At 41.4% G+C, this 25,538-nt stretch overlaps 1 protein-coding gene across 4 annotated transcripts; it reads right to left on the reverse strand.

Moving 5' to 3' along the window:
- Nucleotides 1–919: 919 nt before the first annotated feature.
- On the reverse strand, nt 920–25,261 carry vangl2 (VANGL planar cell polarity protein 2). 4 transcript variants are annotated; one of them, XM_067447565.1, is made up of 8 exons: nt 25,242–25,261; nt 16,824–17,078; nt 15,306–15,429; nt 10,075–10,682; nt 6,823–6,953; nt 6,599–6,734; nt 5,097–5,340; nt 920–2,172 (listed from the first exon to the last, which is right to left on the reverse strand). In XM_067447565.1, coding segments are annotated over exons 1-8 (1,761 nt in total). In that variant the 5' UTR covers nt 25,244–25,261; the 3' UTR covers nt 920–1,911. The 4 variants fall into 4 exon arrangements, with proteins under 4 accessions (XP_067303666.1, XP_067303665.1, XP_067303668.1 ...); XM_067447564.1 differs by having other exon boundaries at nt 6,817–6,953; nt 25,242–25,260; XM_067447567.1 differs by lacking the exon at nt 25,242–25,261 and adding an exon at nt 25,100–25,241 and having other exon boundaries at nt 6,817–6,953.
- Between the last annotated feature and the right edge of the window lie 277 nt (nt 25,262–25,538).

Here is a 25,538-nt window from a genome sequence, read left to right on the forward strand (position 1 = left end):
CCGGCTCTAGCTCATGAGGAGGAAGTTGAGCCGGTAACAGCTCAGCAGTATTTAGGCATTTACTTTAATTCTCAACTCAAACGGCGTCGTCATCAAGTGTTTGCACACGAGCCTGTATTTTTTGCGAAGGCTAAGGCTACATGGGGTGGAAAATAATGTCATGTTAATGTTTTATAGATCAGTCTGTTAAACTTATAGCACAACTCCAAAATGGTTAGAAGAGCTGGACCTCATGAAGTAATTGTCACGATGCCCCTGTTTTCTCTTCAGAAGACTTTAGAGAGGTCTGTAAAGAAGCAAGGCATTAACATTATCAGAGACTCGAGCCTTATGGAGAACGAGCTGATGCCTTCATGCAGGAGATACGGGATTATAATCTGTATATTAAACAGGTTCAGATGTTCTCTAATTCATTAGCTATTAAATCACTGAACAAGAAGTGATGGATTGTGGAGGGTAATGCAACGGAGAGCGTCTAATATTGTGCTTTTTGGTTTGTTTGTATGCTTGATCTGCTCTCTGGATTGACTAAGATACATTTCTTCTAAGGGAGACAAAACGGAAATAAATAAACACACAGGTGCTGGTAATATAATTAGAATACCATTAAAAAGTTTTTATAGTTTATTTTATAGTTTTAAAGTAATTTATAATTGATTTATTTCACTTATTCCATTCACAAAGTGAAACTTGTATATTATATTCATTCATTCCCAAATTTCTGAATTTGTGATTTTCCTTAGTTGTCAGTTATAATTATCAAAATTAAAAGAAATAAGCATTTGAAATACATCAGTCTGTGTGTAATGAATGAATATAATATACACGTTTCACTTTTTGAATGGAATTAGTGAAATAAATCAGCTTTTTGATGATATGACCAGCACCTGTGCACTCAAAACATGAGCCAAAATCGAAGTACAGTCGAGTTGATCTTTTATTTTGTTTTGTAAAAATGCAACATTTTTAGTTCTAAAATTATCAATTGCCAAAGAAGGTTCACACAATAACCCAAAAAAAAAAAAATCTACAAATCTCTTTACAACAAACCATTTTTTAAAAAGGGAAAATGTTAAAAGATTAGCTTAACTTTCATACAAAATGATAAAAAGTAAAAAGTACAAAACTGCACCGCCTATATCCATGCATCAGGCCTAAAGATGAACCGCTCCGTTCTGAAACCACCTACATCAGGTCCAGTCGCTCTTTCGCTGACGTCCACGCGAGTATAAAAGGAGAAGGAGTTCTGTACAGGATGAGAAGCTACAGCGACCCAAACCGGCCAACAGCAGAAGTCCCCGTGTGTGTGTGTGTGTGTGTGTGTGTGCATAGCTCTGCAGTCACAGCTCCCGCCAGGCACAGGGATAACATTTGGCACACATTCATGTTTTTGCATTTCATGTAAAGCTCACATTTTGATCGGTCATGACAGACGCACAACAAAACCATGACTGCGCTCCGGAAGAAAAGCGGACGGTGAGTTTGCTGGTGTACAGAACGATGTAAACGGATGATATAAAGGCCCCTCGATTCATTAGGATAGAGAATAAAGTACTGCAAAAAACCACATCTGAAAAACATTCACGACAGACACAGAGCCGGAGTTACAAACATGCATCTCGTGTGCTTTTGTTCCTCCACAATCGTAACAGTAAAGCACTTAATTTCGCTACAATCAATCTTTTAGTGTCTCCATCCATCCATCCATCCGTCCGTCCCTCGTGGACTCGATAAGGGCTGTGTGTGAACCGGATCACCATTCACAGCTGAAATGCTAGTCAGTCCAGAGTCATCCTGACAGTAGTTCATGTAGTGTAGTAAAAAAACATAAAACAGTCGTGTAAAAGACGTACGACGAGTGATATCTAAAAGAAGAAAGGAGTGGTTGTGTCCCTCTGTCCCGCCTGTGCCTCACACGGAGGTCTCCGACTGGAGCCGCATGACGAACTTGTGGCTCTTGGGGTCGATGAACTCCTCCCCCAGGTGGAGGAAGGGCAGGGGCGTGACCGTGACCACCAGGGAGAAGTCGAGGCGGCGCAGGGAGAACACCAGGCCCTGCCTCAGAGCTGCGGTCACCGGCTCCTCGCTCACCAGGGTCCACTGCCGCCCCCTGCCGTTCTCACGCTGGTACTGCATGGTGGGGCCCGGGGTCAGATAACGCTCCAGGAACGCCTGCAGGACGGAGAGAGAGAGAGAGAGAGAGAGAGAGAGAGAGAGAGAGAGAGAGAGAGAGAGAGAGAGAGAGAGAGAGAGAGAGAGAGAGAGAGATTAAACACCAGCGGGACGACAACACATCAGAGCTCAGGTCTGTGTGCATGCTATACTTCATCTACATGTGCATTCTGGGAATTCTTTATATTTTAAAAAATAATTAATAAAAAAAAAGTTTTAAAAAAAGTTTGAATAATTCCCATACCATATTTAAAATAAACAAAAGTATAAGAAATGGTGCAAAACTTTAGCCTGGATGCCAGCTGAACTCAGCCCCGCCCACAACATCTGAGCTCGGGCAGTTCGGTCTGGCCTCGCTCCATAGAGGAGTAATTATCCCTGAACAGAAACTGACCAATGAGATCATCAGGGCGGGCTTTAGCCAATGACGGACAGATAATCAACAGAAACTGACCAATGAGATCATCAGGGCGGGCTTTAGCCAATGACGGACAGATAATCAACAGAAACTGACCAATGAGATCATCAGGGCGGGCTTTAGACGATGACGGACAGATGATCAACAGAAACTGTTCTGACCAATGAGATCATCAGGGCGGGCTTTAGACGATGACGGACAGATGATCAACAGAAACTGACCAATGAGATCATCAGGGCGGGCTTTAGCCGATGACGGACAGATGATCAACAGAAACTGACCAATGAGATCATCAGGGCGGGCTTTAGACGATGACGGACAGATGATCAACAGAAACTGACCAATGAGATCATCAGGGCGGGCTTTAGACGATGACAGACAGATGATCAACAGAAACTGACCAATGAGATCATCAGGGCGGGCTTTAGCCGAGAACGGACAGATGATCAACAGAAACTGACCAATGAGATCATCAGGGCGGGCTTTAGCCGATGACGGACAGATGATCAACAGAAACTGACCAATGAGATCATCAGGGCGGGCTTTAGACGATGACAGACAGATGATCAACAGAAACTGACCAATGAGATCATCAGGGCGGGCTTTAGCCGAGAACGGACAGATGATCAACAGAAACTGACCAATGAGATCATCAGGGCGGGCTTTAGCCGATGACGGACAGATGATCAACAGAAACTGTTCTGACCAATGAGATCATCAGGGCGGGCTTTAGACGATGACAGACAGATGATCAACAGTAGTGTAATCATCTCGTCCTCAAAGGGGCTTGGGTTATATTTGCTCAAATCCTAAACGGAGAGCTTGTTTGTATCTGCATCACCTTCACTATTTCTCTCAGTAATGATGATCATGTTGGGTAAGTGCTCTGTGTATCAATAAATTATTAAAAAAAATTACAACAAAGGTAAAGATCGTTTATTCCAGTGCGTGTGCAGACAGGGTTGCCAAGTTTTTACAACAAAACCCACCAACTACTAGCCCTAAACAATAGCTTCTCGGGGGAGTTCTCCGGGGGAAAAATGGCGTTTGGGGGTAAAATGTGTGTTATTTTGGCAAGGTTGCTGCTAAAATTCACACTCATGGGCCCATGCTCTGATTGGTTGTAGGTAGGGATGGCGAAAACTAAACAGTTTCTTGACCGACCACCGAGCTGAAACCGGTTAACCGATTAGTTTAAATATGCTGCGCTATTTGAAATAACAGCCGCGAGCCGCGCCTGCAATTTTGCAACTATCTATGATCTCTCTGCCGCTCACACACACACACACACTGTCCCGGCGCCGCCGCCTCGTTTCCACTCACGTCACTTTTTTAAAATCCCCTCCAGTCCCCCAAACGCGGTGCCGAGGAGCTTGTTTGTAATCGGAGGACAAATGGCTCCTTAGTTTCTAAATGGTTTGGGTAAGGTGATCGCGTTGACAATAAAGGCGTTTGTCTAGCGTAAGAAGCTCATTTGAAACATTGCCGCGGCTCATTTAAGAAAATGACAGCTTCGAGGAGACGCCGCTTTAGTTTGAGGTAACGTTACTGCTAACAATAATAAAGAAACACCTTGAAACACAGTGTTTCACTGAAATGCAGATGTAATATATTTCCAAATGTAAGCCCATCTTAAGCGAAATGCACGCTTCATCCTGTCGTCTGCCCCGGCTCTAACCTCGAGTGTTAGCCTGTTTACTTTCTGCAAACCTTGTGAGCGCGCAAACCCAAACGCTGTGACCTCGCGCCAAATGTTTTTATTGGTTTATTAAAGTCCAAACAGGCGAGTTATGAAAAATTGTGTGAGGGATATGTTCACTTCACACAAAAAGGTTTTGGAATGAGACGGCCAACTGTAGTAGCGTTTAGTCCACTGGCTATAATAGACTAATTTAGAAATCACTTTTTTTTAACCGACAACTTCGATCGGTTAACTTTGATCGGTCAACCATCGGTCAAACGGTCATCGGTTAACATCCTTAGTTGTAGGTCTATTCAATCGAGGTCTTTCCTGGTTGGGTTGAAATACGGCCCATAATCACAGATATACGTCAGACTCATATTCTGACTAGAGCTGCGTTTGACCACGCCAGGCTAGCAAAACATGACATTCACCAAAACATATAGACTTTCCTTATCCATCCATCATTGTTAAAGGGTCATGAACCCATGAAACGTTTCAGCAGCTGTCAGTTCTCACCACAGTTTTTAAAATGGGTGTGTGTGTCACCTTAGGTGTCATGTTGTGTGTGATGCAGAACTGCAGATGGGCGATGATGCTCTCCATCCTGTGGTAGGGCTGCTGGTGCGTGTGTGTGTGTGTGTGTGTGTGTGTGTGTGTGTGTGTGTGTGAGTGTCACCTTAGGTGTCATGTTGTGTGTGATGCAGAACTGCAGATGGGCGATGATGCTCTCCATCCTGTGGTAGGGCTGCTGGCGTGTGTGTGTGTGTGTGTGTGTGTGTGTGTGTGTGTGTGTGTGTGTGTGTGTGTGTGTGTGAGTGTCACCTTAGGTGTCATGTTGTGTGTGATGCAGAACTGCAGGTGGGCGATGATGCTCTCCATGCTGTGGTAGGGCTGCTGGCGTGTGGTCCGCAGGTACTTCTGCATGGCTCGGGCCATGGGGGCGAAGATGGCCTGGGCCGCCTCTCGAGGGTCCATCACCTCCCGCGGGTGTTTGGGCGACGCCGCCGCCTCCTCGTCCTGCAGACGCTTGATATGAGTGAAGGCTTCCTCTACCGCCACCACCAGCCTGAGGAGGAGGAGACACACACCTCAGCAAACACTACACACACACCTCAGCAAACACTACACACACACACCTCAGAAAACACTACACACACACACCTCAGCAAACACTACACACACACACAACAGAAACTATATCTGTTGACCCTCAAGCCCTGAGGGTTTCTTTCTGAATGAACTTTAAGGACTCATAACTGGAGAGTCAAATGGTATCATTTGTTAGCAAACTTACTATATTTTTAGGAAATATAAATTTTATAGGAACAATCCAATGCTGAGAAACTGCTGATAAAAGACAATTTTTTTATCTATATTTTTTTAATGTTACAAGCATTTTACAACTATTTCACAAATATTTCACAAAATTTGTTGGAAATATACATTTTATATACATTTGTTAGCAAACTTACTATATTTTTAGGAAATATAAATTTTATAGGAATTTATAGGAACAATCGAATGCCGAAAAAACTGCTGAAAAAAGACAATGTTTTAAATGTTACAAATATTTACAAACATTTTACAAATATTTAACAAAATTTGTTGGAAATATACATTTTATTATATTTGGACAATCTAATGCTAAGAAACTGCTAATAAAAGACACATTTTTATTATATATTTTTATTTATTTATTTATTTATTTTATTTATTATTTTAAAAATATTTACCAACATTTTACACATTATTTTCTAATATTTTACATATATTTAACACAATTTTTAGGAATTATAAATTGTATTATATTTGGACAATCTAATGCAGAGAAACATATATATTTTTAAATTTTACAAATATTTTTTATTTGCCATGCAATAACTCAGGAGGGTAATATGACAGAAGACTAATATTTCTTTGGCGATGTTCCCCCATGTGTGTCCTGCGTCTGGATCAAATGTTGTGTTGATATCTTAAAGTACTAAAACGCTCCAGCACTGGGGACAAAGGCGGCATTAGTTCAATCCTTGACGTTTATAAAACTGTTGTTTTCTGAGAGACAGTCACAAATTTAAAGACTCCAAAACTATAGCAAGGACGGTCAAATAGTAGGTATCATTTCTTTGAACACTTTTTATGTTTTGAGAAAATATTTTTATTAAATTCGACTGATGAAAATGCTGATAAAAGACATTATATTATTACAATATTTTATATATATATATATAATAGGCATCATCTTAAAGCCCTCAGCTCTCCGGTTATGATACTCAAGGGCTGCTTATGAATTTGATTGTGATGTTTTGGTTGTCCAGGACTCTGACCTGGCCTTCCTCTTGCGGACCCTGCGGTCCATCTCCGCCTCCTCGTAGTAGTATTCGTTATGAGAGTTGTCTCTTCTGCGGGCGGCGGCGGCGATCATGGCACGAGACTGACCGGTCGAGTTATTGGTGCTGTTCTCTGAGGAGCAGAACAAACTCAAATCAAACCCGAGCGAGAAACAGCTGAGAAGAGTGCAGGTCAGTGGAGAGGTGCAGCGTACCTTCACCTAAAGAGTAGACTTTAAACCCAGACATCTTCTTAGACAGGATGGACTTGGGTAGATTGAGGAGAGCCGGGTTGTAGACTGGAAAATCAGTGTAGTAGTGATCCAGAACCCACACCGCTGCTCGCTGGATACTGACAACACACACACACACACACACACAGCGTTTACAACATTATTACCGCTTTATTCTAGGCCTACATGACAACTGAAATAAAACCAATAGTGTGACACGGCTTAGTCTGATTATCAAACACATGGCTTTGCTTCAGAAAGCCTTTATTAACCACCTGCAGCCCAATGCAGAGCACGTTAATGATGGATGGATGCACTTTTTGGGACTTCAAAATCTAAAAGGTAGAAGTAGCTGTTCGTAACACAAACCCATCATTTCACCAACCAATGGAAGTTTACCAGGAAAATAATCAGAGAAATCACTGGAAACTAGAGAGAGAGAGATCGCAAAACCAACAGGATTAAAGCGGCCGTAGTTTACAAAAACCCAAGCGTTGATGCTTTACCACAGTTTTAAATAAGTGATAATAAGTGGTGTTCAGCGTTATTTCTCAAAAGAGGACACATGTAGTCGCATCTCTACGTAGTCAAAGGACAGCATATCACATTTAGAAAGAATGAACATTACTAAAAAACGTTTTTTTTTTACAAAAGTACGATGTGAGAGGAAGCTCCTGAAAATGTTTTAACGTTACGCGGAGCTAAACAGATCACAGTCCGGTGTAAAGAGACGAGACCTGACAGATTATTACCGGACTGTGATCGCCTGTATGATGTGTGTAATGTATTTGCCATGTTTACTATGGTAAGGGTTAGCGGTTATGGCCAAAAAAACCCAGGCCGTTGGCCCAGACGAGGCCCGATCAAGCCTTTCACATTTAGATATGTGGGCAAATGCATTTGTGTCTCAGTGCATTGTTTTAGTTTGGCAGGGTCGCCGCTGGCAGCATAGGATTCCATTCATTATGCTAAGCTAAGCTAGCGGCGACCCTGCCAAACTAAAACAATGCCCTGAGACACAAATGCATTTTCCCACATATCTAAACTTAGGAAAGAAGTTGAATAAGCCCTATTTCTAAAAGCGGTGGCGTGTTCCTTTAAGCATATAAGACGGTCATGTATAACCCAGGATTAGGGATGTCACAAGTACCAGTACTTCGGTATCAAGCCGGTACTGAAATGTACAAAATGTGTCGATAGCACCGTGTGTAGTACCGACTCCCGGGTACATTCGGTACCCGCGGCTCCAGACTGTAGCCGAATATAGCACAATCGTAAACACCTCTGATTGGCCATTGTGCTCACGCAGATAGGTCTGAGGTATGATTACAGCTCAACAGCGCTCAAAGCGTCTCGTATTTAACATTTCAGTACCGATTTGGTATCGCGGTCGGTACTTTTGACAACACTAGAGCCCCTTTCACACTGCACGTCTGACCCGCAATATTCCTGGAATATTGCCGGGTGGCCTTCTGTGTGAAAGCAACCATGTCCCGGGATTGATTACCGAATTGAACCCGGGTCGGGGACCTAGTAACATTGCGGGGTTCGACCCGGGACGAGCGCTGTGTGAACAAAAGCCGAAACTAATGCCGCAACGTGTACGCAGTTATCGTGCGACTCCTAGAGCTTGTTTTTTCAATAACACAACCCTGCAGTGCCAGAAGAGCTCGTCGGTGTTTTAAACGCAGAGAGTGTTCGTATACAAAAGAAACTAAAATTAAACAAGCAGAAATGAGCGCAAACTGGACACGAGTCGAGACCACGGAGCTCCTTACTATCCGCGCTGAAGCGGAGATCGCTCGCCGTTATACGTCACATCAGGATGTCACGCGTCAACTCGACCCGGGACCGTTACGGGGACATATTACGGTATTTCGCTGGCAGTGTGAATGGACAACAAATGCCGGGTCGCATTATCCGTGTATTTGCCGGAATCTCAGTGTGAAAGGGGCTTATGCTGTGTGTGTGAAGCCCTTAGCACTTAGTCGTCTGGCTCTCACCTGAGGTGACCCACGTTGTAGAAGCGGCTTACTCAGTTGGGGACACTAACATTTCAGTAATATTAGTTTATACAATTACTAAAGGAACTGTATCTACTAATAATACCGATCTGCTCACATTGTCGCTCTATGATAAATTAAAATAAGCTGATAACATCACTGTTTTCTCCAGAGCGACTGTACAGCCGAATCTAATTCTGTTGCAGTATTGTCCTGTTTAACACTGTGAAGCTGCTTTGACACAACCGGCATTGGAAAAGCGCGATATAAATAAAGCTGACTTGAGTAATAGTAAGTGAAGTGACCGTGTCATGAAGCCCTTAGCATTGAGTCCGTTATTGTGATGGACTCGATCTCCTCATCTGTGTTTGATCATCTCTGAATCTGATCTGGAGCCAGTCTTACACAAAAACATGATTTTCTCAGCTTTTTGTTCAAAATGTTACTTTTTTATGCAACCTACTCATATTCAAGCGTTGATAAAAAAGGAATACAAGCTGTAAAAAAACATTTTTTTTTTGTTGTTGTTTAAAAGAAGAGGGTCAGCTCTTTATTTTGATATTCTGCATGCTCAGTTATTCTATGGGCGATTCAGTTTTGGTGAAAATGGTCAAAAACCCTGGCGTTGGCTGGCAACTTCTTTTTTAAACGCTGGCAGGGAAAGAGTTAAGGCCGTGTGTCCACCAAAGGGTTTCTAGCCAGCTGAAAACGCCTCTCTGTGAGCGCTTGAGAGCGTTTTGGCAGGCAGCGTTTTTTTTCTTCAGTTGAGACTCTTTGCTTGTTACTAAAGTCTTACTAATTTCACAGGTAGTTTGTTTCTGTATTGATTCGATATAAAAACTGCAGATACAGTGTAAAGTATTTGCTCTGGCTGTTGTTTTAAATCATTTTGTGCCGTTATTATTGCTTGTTGTCATCTGCTGACGACACGCAGAATGTGGCGGTTGGTCTGTGTTGTGTTTGTCCCGCCCCTCCTCCACTGTGATTGGACGGCTGGGTGAAGAGTGACAGTGATGAGCGCTGCGTTTTACTCAAAGTTGAACAGTCGTCAACTCTCGGCGACCAGTAAAAAATGCTGAACGCTTGAGCGTGAATACTCCATTGAAAACGCCAGCCAGCTGCGTGAAAAAACACTTTAGTGGACACACGGCGTAAGTCAAGTGACTGAGTGTCATGAAGCCGTTAGCTCAATCAGGCACCTCGCCTGTAACATGCTGAATTCGGCTGGCTCTCTCACCTGAGGTGACCCACGTTGTAGAAACGGCTGGCTCCGTCGGTGGTGCGGACCACTTTAAGGCAGAAGGCCGGCCTGAGGTGCCTCACCTCCAGCAGCACGAGCGCCAAATACTGTATGAACAGCAGCGCGTCCACCAGCGAGACGGCGTACCCCACGATGCCCCTGTAGTCTCGCTCCCGGGGCTCCAGCACCCGCACCCCGTAGAAGAGCCAGTAGGACGCCACGAAGAGGAACACCAGCGCCATCAGTAGGCAGCGGAAGACGAAGAAGCGTGGCAGCGTGGCCCGCGGCGGCCGCAGGAACAGAGCCCAGGACGAGATGAGCAGCACCAGGAGCTTAAAGGCCAGGGAGACGTACAGGCCTTCGCAGGGCGTCCCACAGGGCTCCAGGGAGTCGCGCCACAGCAGCTGGGGCAGCAGGAGGAAGGCCAGCGGCGTCAGCAGAGCAAACAGCCCCAGAACGCCGCTCAGGACGGGCCCGGCGAACCGACGGCACTGCAGCGGAGACGAGTCCTCCAGCTCCTTAGAGGCGCGGGTCAGGTCCTCATTGGAGACGCTGTGCTCAGACGTCCCCGTCACCACTGTGGTGGTCTCGCCCCAGTTATCATCCTGACAGAGGAGCACAGTCTGGTTAATATCAGTGACTAACAATACACACTGCTGTCGAGTCAACATAAACACCTGATATAAGACTAAAGAAATATTAGTTAAGGAACTTAATGAAAATCTGAAATTTAGCCTTGGCATTAAACTAAAATGTTTAAAGTTGTCATCTTGTATAAAATACTATTAATAATTATTTGGAAAAAAAAGATAAAACTTATGATATATATATAATAGTGCTGGGCAAGTTAACGCGTTATTATCGCGTTAACGCATTAATTAATTAACGCTGAGAATTATTTTATTGTAGTTATTTATGATTTTATTGAAAGGCCGTTGCTCACTGCCTCTGAATACACACACTGAGAATGATTCAGATTTTTGTTGTTGTTGTTTTTATTATATTCAATGTAAACAGCGATTGATAATGGAGTGTATCTCTGCCTCTGTCTCGTTGAGGCTCGCACTGCCCGTCTCTTTGTGAGAGACATTCGTGGAGAAATCGAAACAAGTGAGCAGCGATATAAACTCACAGAAGAAACATACTGGGGTAAAACTGAGCTTTTTGTAGTTGTTGATATTTATGATTTATGATATTGTTATTAACACAAGTCGACTTTGCAATCGTGTAGCATGAATGGTGTAGCCTAGTTCAAAGTAGCCTAATTAATATTGAGTTACTTAATTATTAGATCCAAACAACCTTTATTGTTTCATTTCACCCATGATTTCACCGACGGAAATAGTTCCAGAGGAAACTAACACTCAGCGCGGTGTTTTGTTACTGAATGATTCAGCGTTTTGAATGAATCAATTGAATGAACGACTCAATGACTCACTCATGAAGACGAGCACCTGCTGCCCCCTATTGGCGGTTATGTTTAAAAGTATGACTGCATGTTTTATTTAGATCATCAATCTTATAACATTATTTATTGCAGCTGTATTTTTGGCAGTTTAACCCTCTAGGCGCCACGGTCGAGTTTACTCGACAAGATGCGTCACTGAATAAAACGGCCGATTTTGTCAAATAGGGTGTCAAATTTCATTCAACCTCCCCTCCACTAGATGGTAGACATGTCGTACTTCATCCCTGACTCATACAAACATCATGATTCTATACAAAATATACGAGCAAGAGCGCATTGAATCAGTGTAAACAAAAGCGGAGCTGACGTGCGAGTGAGCCGTTTTATCAGAGCGTTGTCAACGTCAGCGAGTATTTGCATTAGATTATTATTACTATTATTATTTCCTAATGGCATCAATAAAGCTTACCCGCAATGAAATGGTAAATGGACTGCATTTATATAGCGCTTTTATCCAAAGCGCTTTACATTTTTGCCTCACATTCACCCATTCATACACCGACGGCGATGTCAGCCATGTAAGGCGCCATCCAGCTCGTCGGGAGCAGCTGGGGTTAGGTGTCTTGCTCATGGACACTTCGACACTTGGTCAGGTGGAACCGGGGATCGAACCACCAACCTTCTGGTTTGTAGACAACCTACATGAACCACTGAGCCACTGCCGCCCAGTGGCTCAGTGGAGTGTTGGGTCTTCTATTCGCGGACCCTGATTCTGAAGGGAAATATGAGATGACGGTGATTCTGAAAGTGAAACTAAACCTAACGTTACACTAAGCACAAACGGTGGATCATTTGCCCAATGTAGATGGTCCTTTGCCCAATGTCAGTGGTGGGAACAATGTTTCCCGGGGTCCGAGTGTTCATCGCGAAGTTACCAGGTGTGTTAGTGTTGAGAACGCGGCGGCCGCGGGAGATTTTTGCCGCGCTCACCATGAACCGCGCGTCTTCTCACCGCGCGCATCTCCGCGATCGCGGCGACAGTATTGTGGTGCAGACTTCATCTAACGCCACTGGGTATGTTAGAAGAGGTCGAAGTATTCATAAGCAAGTTCGAGGGAAACGTGGAGGCAGGGTGGGGAGTCAAAATGACAATAACAGTGGCCTTGGCTGTGCACACTCGGCGGCCGCGCGAGGCAGATCTGGACGCGAGCAGACGCGCTGTGACACGGGGCAGGGGGCTATTATGCATAATATATAATATATATGTGCCCTATATATGGAATCAGAGTGCTTACTGTATGTAGTAAATGGAAAATCTACAGCAAAGGGCAAACCGCTACATGCATTCGGTTTGTTTCTACCATTTATTAGTAATGATTTACACAGTTTGTTTACTATTTACCTGCACATTCAGTATTGTGCAATATAGCACACAGAAGGTGAGGGACATTTGGGGGGAAAGAAGTGCTGCATTCATCATTTAAACATTTGGCTTTTCATGAAAATTCTATAATCCAAGATTGCACCCACGTTATGACGTCATATGCAAATTAGATGGGAAAATGTAATCTCTCCATAAACTTATGGTCCTCCTTAATATTTCTCTAATTTACAGAAAGTTTCTATCTTTTATCACTTTTAAGATATAGCCTTTTAAAATTAAGATGTCAAAATCGAACGTTTCAGGAAAAAACCTCTGCCGCCTAAAGGGTTAAATGATTTAATTTGATAGGTAACAGCCTATAGTGTCTTTACTCTTATAACTGAATTTATTAATCAAATGGAAGAATTTAACATGAAAGATGATGCATACATTTAGATACAAGATCTAAAAAAATGGCCTTTATAAAATTAAATAACGCCCTGGGGTGAATATCACAAATATGCAGATTTAAGTCGGCCTATGTTAAAGCTGACTGAACACTGATGAGAATATTACTACACAATCAATATGTATACCACCGATTTAATTTAATTTGATTAAATTAATGTTTAAGTTGATATTTACAAGAAATACCGTAACTGTTACTAACTTTTAACTGCTGTAAAAGCACCTTATTTGTTTAACATGTTTGCAAACCATATGTTATTGCCCTTTTGTTCATTTAGCAGCACTTTTGTGTTCATTATTGAATTTTGCGCATACTGCGATTAAACATTTTAATCATTGCCCAGCACTAATTCATAACTGTTGAAATGGTCACACACAGTAGACTTCCTCTTTCCCATTGTGAAATATGTCTGTGTCGGCACTTGTGGTTGCATGTGTTGACGCGCCCTGAGGGTTAACACATGGCTTTTTTTTTTAACCATGCAACAAACAAACAAAAGCATAAGAAACAACCTTTAAACTGATCATATTAATCGGTCAACATCATTACTACATGTTAAACGGTCAATATAAACATCCCCATATATAAACAAAAGCTATAGCACATTGAAGATAATATGGCTGATGTTCTGGTATTTTATTGCACTTTTTGTCCGTTTTGGTGTTAAACCGCTGCTGATCTCCATCCAGCACGTGCACTGACGCCTGACAAAAACACCAACCACAGTTAAAATCCCCAAAACAAGAAGTGATATTTAACATGACAGGGTTTTCCTGGGTCAGAAATGGTCTTCGGTGGTGGCTGACCAGTCATGGTCATCCACACACACACGCATGCACGCGCACACACACCCCAACAGTAAAAGTACCTACCCGCGTCATCTGTGAGCCTAATACTCACAATAAATGTAAAATAAATGCAAACTTTTTTTTTGCTCATCTAATTTTGATTTCTCATTATGTATGATGTCTTGATGTTTGTTTCTGTAGTTCCTCATTTTTACACAGTTTGCATGGTTTACTGATTCATTATTTTGGCAACAATTATTAAAAAGCAGCATTAAAAATGTAATAACAGTCTAATTCTCTGCCATAAACAATTTAACTTGCGTTGTTCTGCTTTCACCTTATTCCAGAAAAACTTTTTTTTGTGGTAATTTACTACACATTATCAATATAAATACAGGAAAATACTGTGGATTATTAAGACTAATTCGTACTAACCCCTCTTGTTTAATGGGGTAAGCACTTGCGTTCTCATCTCAGAGGTGTTGTGAGTAAATGATTACACACTGATTCGTGAGTTCAGTGTTGGACAGATCAGTTCATTCAAATGAATCGGTTCAAATGAGTCATTCGTTCACGAATCGGACAAAAGCGGACGCATTATGTGTGAACCCAGACTGTTAAAACAAAAGCAAAAGATTGATCACAGAAAACCCTTCATAAGGATATTTTTCTGTTTATTTGAAAGTATGGTTCATGTCAGCTGCGTGTGCCAAACGTCTGTCAGAAGAGCTGCGATTTTTGGGCACAATTCACATCCAGCAGTAATTCAGGGAAAATATTGTGCGAACGCGCCACGTGGCGCACGGATCACGCCTTCAGACCTTTGACCATTTTGTCAGTTCTGTTGATTTTGATTGATATGCGCGAGTGAGAGAGAGAACGGTGATGGTTTTGAAGACGGAGTGTGGGGCTCTCTGCTCGTTCTCCTTCACTCAGTTAACGAGGGCGCACGTTAACTGAGTGCCAGAACGCACATTATTAATCTACATCAATTTACAAATCACAATAACTCATCAAATAAGGCTTTGGCGGGACAAAAATTTGCTTTGGCGGCCCGCCAAAAAAATTTCAATGTAGGAAAAACCCTGCATGAACACAATGAAGTCTGCCATATGTGCACAATTAAAAATAATTAGAAAAATGATATTCAGAGCCCTGTAAATGAAATCAAATGCAGGAGAGTGTGTGTAACTGACTGACCCGCTCGTCTCCGCGGGTGGACTCGGCGTCCAGCAGAGGCTCTCCGGGGGCCTGGATGGTGACAGATTTGTCTCCTCGGCTGCTGCTGTCTCTGCTCTTAGAGCGATGTCTATCCCTCCGGTCCCTAAACACCAACGGGACAAACCACACGGTACATATAATACACCACCTCCACCAGAACTGAGCCACTGAAGCGGCTTCACACAGCAAAGGAAGGAAAGAAGCCACATTAGCGGTGATATAACGATATCGACGGCACAACCCTGTCTTTAATCCTCGTGGTGTTTATTAGTTTGGCTGGTTGTTTTGGCTCAGGTATTTTTAAACCATATTGTGTGTGTGTGGGCATGTTTTTGTGACATATGAGGACTCAAATGTGTATAATGCCATGGGTATGACACAGGTATTACAGCAGAGGGTGAAATATGAGGACATTACCCATGTCCCCACTTTTCAAAAGGCTTATAAATCACACAGGAGGAGTTTTTTTTAGAAAGTTAAAATGCAGAATGTTTCCTGTGATGGGTAGGTTTAGGGGCTGTGTGTGTGTGTGTGTGTGTGTGTGTGTGTGTGTGTGTGTGTGTGTGTGTGTGTGTGTGTGTTCTTTAGCCTTAGAATAAATGTGAATGATATCCAAGTTTTTTTTTACCTTATTGGAATCGAAATTTCTCAACCGTTCACTTAAAACATGAATGACTGCGTTTACAAGGACGCTTGCAAAGACGGTCATTTTGGCACATAGGTGCATGTATTTGACTGTCGAAGCCCAAAAAGGCAGCAAAAAGCACTCAGTTCAGTTCTTACACACGCGCTGAGCCACAGGTTTATATCCGCATGTCTCTCAGACATCACACACACCTGTAAAATGAGTTTCATTTCACTGCTTTTTTTGTTTTAACGGGTTAAAATTGCTTAAAAATCTATGCAAACGAGGGGTGTAATGATACCCTCATGTCACAATTCAATATACTTTTGTAGTGCAGGTGCGATGGCTTTTAAAGCCAGAAGCAATTTACTAATTTTGAGAGTTAGAGAAGGGAGACGTGCAGTACTGCCGAAATTACTTCTCACAAGAAAGTTTCCAAATGACCGATTGGATGTGATAATCTTTGTTGATTCATTTAATACTAAAACAGTTTCCTGTTTCATAAACGCCAAGCTTGCGAGAGTGAGTAAAATGATACACAATAATCGCGCCGAAAATCAGACCCGTTTGGTATGGTTTTAATATCGGTACTAGATCGTGGTACCGTACCGAAGCCAAAATTGTGGTAGAGCCATCCCTAACTGACAAATCTAGTATGTAGATGTGATCTAGTGTGGTAATCTAGTACGTAGATGTGATCTAGTGTGATAATCTAGTATGTAGATGTGATCTAGTGTGATAATCTAGTACGTAGATGTGATCTAGTGTGATAATCTAGTGTGTAGATGTGATCTAGTGTGATAATCTAGTATGTAGATGTGATCTAGAATGATAATCTAGTATGTAGATGTGAATGTGGGGTTTGTGGGCACCTGTGCTTGCGAGAGCTGCGCGAATGGGAAGACTTGTAGGAGTAGCCCGAGTACTGCGACTCGTTGTCCATGTCTGGGGCCGGTGGGCGGGGTTTATGGGCCCCAGCTCCGCCCCTGGAGCGCTCGGTGGATCCGCCCAGCTGAGTCTTGCGCTCCGAGATGGATTTGGACGACAGAGACAGTGGCAGCTTCAGCAGTTCCACCTTACTCCTGAGAGAATCTATCTTGGAGGCCGGCGGAGAGGAGGGAGCGGACCTGCGGACACAGGGGAACGCTTTACTATACACTTCACATTACAAACTCAAAAGGCTGTGTTTGGGTTACTGACAGTGCATTACATTCAAGAAATTGATAGAAAAATTAAATCAAAATTGTTAAAAATATAAATAATAATAATAGAGGGATGCAAACGGGTGAGGGGTCAAAAACAAAGAGAGAACATTGCTTGCATAGAGAAAACATTCTGAGGTCAGCACACACACACACACACACACACACACTACAGGCCAAAAGTTTGGACTCATTACTATTTGTATTGTTTTTGATAGAAGTTTCTTCTGCTCATCAGGCCTGCATTCATTTGATCAAAAATACAGAAAAAAAAAAAAAATATATATATATATATATATATATATATTGTGATATATTATTACAATTTAAAATAATTGGTTTTCAATGTATTCTACTTTAAATGATGATTTATTTCTGTGATCAGAGCTGAATGTTCAGATCGTTCCTCCAGTCTTCAGTGATCATGATCCTTCAGATCATCCTTCAGATCATCCATTCAGCTCTGATCACAGAAATAAATCAGCATTTAAAGTAGAATACATCAAACACCAAATATTTTAAATTGTAATAATATATGAAAAAAATCTGTATTTTTGATCAAATAAATGCAGGCTTGATGATCAGAAGAAACTTCTTTCAAAAACATTACAGAGAGTAATGTGTCCAAACGTTTGGCCTGTACTGTGTGTACAGCCATTTCTATCGTCTCTATTTATGAGCATTTTCAGGGTATCGCTTTAAAAAATGTGAAAAGCTGATGCATAAAATAAAAAATTGCATACATTTCCATTAATGTAATTGAACAAACTACAATAGCAACACATTTACGGAATAAATCCCTCGATGTGCAACAAGGAAACTCGGACTCAATGGAGGCTGCGATTGAATCACAGTTTACACTGAACGACGTTTTGAAGCTTTATAACAGTTTGAAGCGACTGCATGCCATATTGATATATCAAAGGAAACAAGATGAAAACAGTCCATTGGTTTGGTTTCTTTAAATAAATAAAAAATAAAAAAAGTAAACTACGCATGGTATGTTGTCCTCAAACTTAAAAATAAACAATGGGGGAAAACACTTCAGATAAAAAAAACACATTAAGCACAGAAGTAGACTTTTTTTTTGTAATTGCGATTACATTTTTTGGGGACGATTACATAATGAGACGCTTTAGACCGCGAATGAAACGCAAACAGCAACAGATCTGAAGGAGAAAAAGTTCCCGGGACAGATTGTTCTGGGTCATTTCAGTGGAAACGGGGCTTAAGACGCTTTCTGGATGTCTAATAATCATCTGACAGGAACGCCTTCGAGACCTTGAGGATTTAAAGACGTGTATCAGATCACACACAGCAGACGCTTTCCAGATGAATCTCGGAGACGTGCGTGTGCCATCTAATCGCACGTTTATCATATTTTCCACCCTAATTTACACACACTCAAACCCGAAACCCCACATCTGACCCTCATGTTAAATCTCAGAGCCTCATTCTTAAAACACGGGCTGTGGACATCACTCTCACCTAAATCGCCTCATTCAATTAAACGCAAAACACAGACATTCGTTCTGCTCATGTCCTGAATGACGGCCATTGTGCTCGAAACATCTCACAGGAATATAAAAGCAGAACCGCATTCCTGATCACGCTGAAATGACCTGAAGTATGCAACCGAGGCGAACAGGTGACAGTAACACACTTCTGAGACGCTTTATGAACATCTAAAACACTTTCTGTAGCCAAGAGAAGAGTCCTGCTCAAGGAGCTCAGCATCTCCATAAAAACCCCATTACTCAACACACACACACACACATTCCCCAGCCATCGCCTGTCATCTCCACAGCAACTGAGCTTGGCTGTTACTATGGGAATGAATGCGAGGGGTCAGGAGGAGGGGGGGTCTGTTTCTATGGCCGCATGACCTTACACACACACACCCTATATGAAAGTATGAAATTTAAAGCAGTATTGGGGAAAACAAGTCTATTTCTGCACAGTTGTGTGTGGAGTTGTTTTGCTCGTTGTTAAGAAACGCCTCAATTCGATTATCTAAATTAGAGCCGGCACTGTGGCGTCTATTTTTGCTCTTCTCGCTCACATTTCTGTCTCCTAACAAGACTCATGTGAGACGGGCCGAGACAGACAGCGTTTCTTCGAGCACAAACACACATGCTGAGTGTGTGTGGGCCGTCAGGAGTTGTTTACAGAGCTGATAAGACACCATTTGTCCAGGACGGATTCGGAGCATGTGTCACCCATCAGTCTGAGGAGCGGCGCGGCTCTTCGGGAACAAACTGGGAATCAAGAGAGCTGGGAATCGAACCGCTCATGTTTCAAAAGCTTCACACACACGTTTGTTTCACTATATTAGTGAGGACATTACATAGACTTCCATTGATTTTATATCAGGTTAAATGATACTTTCTATCCCCTAACCCAACCCCTATCCCTAAACCTCCCCATCACAGAAACATCTGCAGATCAACAGATTTAAATACAAACTTGTTTTGGCCGATTCATAAGCCTTTTTAACTAGCGAGGACCAGTCCAATGTCAAACTAGTGAGTCGTTTTCATATTTTACTATATAAGTGAGAACATGTGTCCTCACAAGTATTGCCAAACAAGGAACACACACACACACACACACACACACACACACACACACACACACACAATCAGTTCTTGCATTGCTAAGATATAGCACAAACCAATCCTACTTAGTATTTTTTGTCTTGTTTCTAGTCCAAATATCTAAAAATTCTTACATTAAAGCTACACTGTGTAACTTTTTTAGTTTATTCTTAGCTAAAAACACTTAGTTCTTTCAAAAATATATGTGCTCATTAATGTATATTTACTTCTTTCAAGTAATAAAGTATTCTCGTAAGTTTATAATATGCCATTGAAAATACATACGGGTGAGGGTTCGGATGGCGGTCGCCATGTTGCCCCTCCATCTTGAAAGTACAGTAGCCAAAGAGGGACATACCCGTAAACTCAAGCTTCGCCTTTCGCGTTTTTACACTCGATGGCACCGTGTCGAATGTGAAGAGGAGGATTGCTTGAGGTATATGATGATGGAGGATCACTCTTAAGCCCCTTTCACACTGCACGTCGGACCCGCAATATTCCCGGAACATTGCCGGGTCGCCTTCTGTGTAAAAGCAACCACGTCCCGGAATTGATTACCGAATTCGACCCGGGTCGGGGACCTAGTAACATTGCGGGATATGTATCAGAGTCGCCAAGGAAGCGGAAAAGAGAATTAAGACGGCAACGCAACGGGCAAATCAACAAGACAAAAGTAAATATTGGAGTGGCCTTTCCAAGATGGAAAGAGCTCATGAGGAGCAACGATTTTAAAAAGAACGCCGACGTTGCCTGCTTTCTTCTCGACAGGTAATATTAATTCAGCCTATTTGTGTATATTGGAAGTTTTATTGTTGCTTGGCTAATTATATCATGGTGTGTTGAGCATAACACTAGAACGACATCTAGGATAGTTTTCCTCGCGCCAATGATGAAAAAGTATTGTTTACCTTATAACATAAATCTGTGTTCTATGACGGATAACATGAGATTAATATTTTAATTGCATTATAATTTGTTTGACTTACGCTAGTGATGTCGTACAATATACAGAATAACGATAGCACTGATAAAAGTTACTTTACTAAGATTAGCTTGCATTCGTCTGGGAACCTGATAGCTGATGTTAGCAATGAAATGGTAAAAAATAAAGCTATTATTCATTTTACATAGATTAATTTGATCATAGATCATTTGGCAAATTAAATAACTGCAAATTATAATAGTTTTCATAAGTAACCTCATCACTTGAAGCAACACTCACCGAAGAGGTCGAACTGGAAGCCATTATCTTGGACTAAATCGGTCACCGTAGGAGTTGAAACGAAATCGAAATTGAGAGGAACAGAAACTATTATTCTCTGGATGGTCATATACCTTTTCACCACTAGATGGGGGAAAATATCACACAGTGGAGCTTTAAGAAACATTTACTGGACACGTAAAAGTTATTGTCTGGTTTTGGGGAAAAATAACTCAAATTTTGTGAGTTTTTGCTTAAAATAAGAAAAATAATCTGCCAATGGGATGAGCAAAATAATATTGTTTTCTGTTTGAATTAAGATTATTTTGCTCATCCCATTGGCAGATTATTTTGCTAATTTTAAGTAATTTGAGTTATTTCCCCCCAAAACCAGACAATAACTTTTACTTGTCTAGTAAAATGCTTCTTAATTCATTTTTTTATCCAGTTGGACTGGAAACCAGACACAAATACTAAGCAAGAAAAGCACTTTTTGCAGTGTTGTTTTTCGATTCAGTTAATGACGGATAATATCGGACATTTCCCACACACCTGTAACTCAATTTAAGTATTTCTGTATAAGAAATATCACCATAATGTGTTTTTCACACTTCTATTATTTGCATATTAAACATTAACGTGGAGGGGAACTCAAATGTGAATCTGTCACTGTTACATATTTATGTGCAGTTTATTAATGTTATGTTAAAATTATAAACGTTTATGTAAGGTGAACACATTTATTAATTTATCTTATTAAATAGAGTATTTGCTCTACTGTAAGTGGAAAACTATTAAATAAGCATATTTTTAGAAACAAGATGCAAAAAAAATAGGCTCCACTCTTCTAATAGTAACCACAAAATTACAGAAAGTCCTATAAATGTCCAACATATCTGAACATTAAACACTAACATTAACTAACATATTTCCGTTCACATAAAATATAAAACAACACTTCAATCCCTACATTTACTCTCCTAATGCAGCCCCCCTGCAAAGCATGCTGGGAACTACACATCCACAGCCCAGTTTGTTTCACTCAGCAATGTTATGTTAACCGAACAAACACTTATTAAGTAAAGCTGACAATACTGATTTTTTTGTAGAAACACAAGTTTAAGTAATGTGAACAAGGAAGATTTGAGTTCAACTAACAACAGTGAAAGTCAGTTTGTTAAGTTTAGTCTCAATTTTATGATGCATCACGGGTGCTTTGTTAGCTCAAATAAAACAATGTAACACTTTATTTACAAAACATTAGGCCTAGTCTCTGATGTGTGTTCAAGAAACAATGTCTGCTCTTTCACAACACTCATGCATTATAGTGCTCTGAGGATTAATATTTTGTAAATAAAGTGTTGTATTATGTTTTATTTGCGCAAAAATAGGCCCTCATGTAGCTTCATATAATTGAGCCACATCTTTACTACCTTTCTAGGGATTGAAAGTGGTAGTTGTGCCAATGAAGGGACAGAAAGCTCAGATTTCATCAAAAATATCTTCATTTGTGTCTGAAGATGAACAACGGTCTTATGGGTTTGGAACAACATTGAGGGGAATTAATGACAGAATTTACATTTTCAGGACACATACAGTCGTTCAGCAAATTTTTCCTTAGCAAAATCCTGCGTGGGTATCCATTTCACGCGAGGGCGAAAGATACCCACGCAGATTTCAAGTTCAACAGTTCAAGTTGGCCTGGCGAATCTGCCACATTAACCCCAAAAGAAAGCTGGATGGTCTGAAAGTGAATTTTGTGAGCCGTGGTATAGACAATGGGGCATTTTTTGCCTGTTAAATTTGGCTAATGTGTGGACACCTGGGACACGGCTGCCTACACTTTCGTGTTTATGTGGGAACTGCTCGTAAACGCTTCAGACACAGGTGTGATAGTGCAACAATCTGAATACATAGGCTAGATGTAGAAAATGTTGGATGTTTATTTCTGTCATGTCCAATAGGATGGACAAGATAGCAAATATTCCAGGTTTAGAAGAGGAAACAGACGTCGCAACAATGTAATACACAGAAATAAAGCTAGATACCTGACAATGATAGTGCATTCAAAAAAAAAACAATCTGCACAGCTACAAGATCTCAAGAAGTCCATGATATCAACATAAGCGACATCCTACACGATAGCACCTGTGGCCTATTACACAAAACTAGGATAAGGGATTAAGCTGGGATATCTTGGTGATCTTGTCATCTGTATGGACAATTTAGTACACCACTGTGGGGCAAACGTTCCCCGAAGGCACACTCACACCAAGAACGATAACGAAAGATAGGAGGATAAATTTAGCCAGGATCACCAAGATATCCCGGCTTAATCCCTTATCCTAGTTTTGTGCAATAGACCCCTGAATGTGAATCCAGGACATCACTGCTAGGTTTCGCCCCACAGTTTTACTGTAAAGCCCCATAAGTTCATCAGTATTCAGTGCGGATGCGTTCGGCAGCTGCAGAAATGTGTGTGAAGGTTAGGCGTGGCAGCTGTGATTTATGAACGAAGACACCGGTCCCAGGTGTGTATTCTGCCTGGATATACAGTTACTCATTATTCCAGGTCTCATCTGACCTATTTAAACAACAACACAGTTGAACAAACACACATGCTTAAGTGTCACAAGACACATCACACTAAATTAAGTCTAATATCTCAACTACACTACACTTTCGTTTATGAAGGATTTGAAACATATTGTAACGTCAAAATGTTTGTAAATGAGCGTCTATTGAGTGTTTCAATCGCGTTCTCCGGTTACGGTCTCCTAGGAGACGGCACATAAGACATCTGAGCTCATCGCTCCGCACGGGCCTCAAAGCCTCGGACTGGCGGCGTCAATCACCGCGGTGGGACATGAGCGACACGTACGCCGGCCTCGCCTACGAGAGTCCGAGGCTTTTGGGCCTTCATGCGACCGCTTTCGACGTGACACAGTAACTTAAAATACAACGTAAACGACCAAAATTCAGGGGGGGAAATAAGGATTTTTTGTATACGTTATGCATGCATGAACGAATGTAAAGTTTTTAAAACAAAAACCCAAATAAAAGTACGAGCATTATGAGATTTAGCTTGAAAGCAAATTTACAAATAATGGCAAATCACTTTTAAAACGTATGCAATGATAAATGGAGCTTGATTTAAAAGGAGCTTGATTTAAGTGTATGCACATATAAAGTTGAAATCAAGCTCAAACGCCAAACGAGAGCATTTAGATTCGATGAAAACGCAGACAATTAAAAATAATAATAATGAATATTTCTCAAAGTTACATTTTTGGGTTGAGGAAGTGTTTTATATCACTTTCACATTACTTGCATTTTCTTAAAATGCACATTAAATGTAACAGCATCCCGTGTACAAGTATCACTAGCGATGCTCAATTGAACAACGACTCCGGTTCTATTGAACCGGATCATTTCAATCATTCAGTCGAACCGATTCGCTCCATTTTCGTAAGGCGGGTGACATGTTGCAACCATAAACACAAAAACATGTCAAAATAACAATTACAAATAGTTTAATGTTACGTCAACTAAAAAACTAAGAGATACAAAGCTTCTGTAAGGGTGAGTCATATGGTTTACGAAACGAATCGATTCGCCGCTAAAATGATTCATTACGCTAAATACCACTTTATCCAGATACAACCAAACAGCAAAACAAACGCTTTCTTTCAAGTTAAAACTGTTATATGTGCTTACAAACAGATTGAGAACATAAAACACACTGGGTTATAATATTTCATGCATATAGTGCCTTTTCTTTGTGGATCTGAACACAAAGAAGAGTCCGAAAGAAGCTCTGAAACAAATCCGCATCCGAACGCCCAGTTTACAGAAAACAATGAAAGCGAATCTTTCTCGTGTGTTTCATTGCACAGTCCACACACATTCACGGCCGACGGTTTTACTTTACATGCACCATGCAGCACCAGACTGAATATAATAGACTGACCTGTTAGAAAACCATCCAAATGAGATATTAATGTTTCAAAACGGAAGTATAATTGATACTCTGCATCCGTAGTAATGCATGCAGCACTTTCACTCGTGTCTTTGTATCTTTTTCCACCAGAACAATAATCCACACGACACAGAAAGGGGGAATAATCCTGTTCTCTTGATAAACTCACAGTTTGCAGATGAGTAAACCCTCCTCTTGTTGTTTTAGAGCTCCGGATCAATGAGTGTGTGCTGTTCTCTGGCCCGCGGCTCTACTTCGCGTCCGTGTGTGTGTGTGTGTGTTTTTTTTTTTTTTCCTTCACAGAAACTCACATATTTCCGTCTCCATTCAAACCTGAGCTGATACACGCCCCGAACGGACGGCCGACTGACCCGACCTCCCCCACGTTCCTGCTCCGCCCTCCGACACACACACACACACACACACGAACGAAAGGATGGAATCACTAAATGCTTGTAAATATTTCTTTTTTAAATTTAATTAATTTTTTAAAATATTTTTTTCCTGCTGGAATGACCAATTATTATTTTAATGCAGGGATTACCTACATTTTGGGACATATTATTTTAAGCTGCATGCATAAATTAGCGAATTATTTGGAACATATT

The sequence above is a fragment of the Pseudorasbora parva genome, chromosome 1 (assembly GCF_024679245.1).
Source record: "Pseudorasbora parva isolate DD20220531a chromosome 1, ASM2467924v1, whole genome shotgun sequence".
In the NCBI taxonomy this organism is placed as follows: Eukaryota; Metazoa; Chordata; class Actinopteri; order Cypriniformes; family Gobionidae; genus Pseudorasbora; species Pseudorasbora parva.

Excerpts from the sequence above, each read along its gene's own strand:
- vangl2 (XM_067447564.1), bottom strand. Across the intron at positions 6,954-10,074 it reads TACAACGTGGGTCACCTCAG|TATCCAGCGAGCAGCGGTGT; the intron begins GTGAGAGAGCCA and ends GTGTGTTGTCAG. Across the intron at positions 5,341-6,598 it reads GTCCGCAAGAGGAAGGCCAG|GCTGGTGGTGGCGGTAGAGG; the intron begins GTCAGAGTCCTG and ends CCTCCTCCTCAG.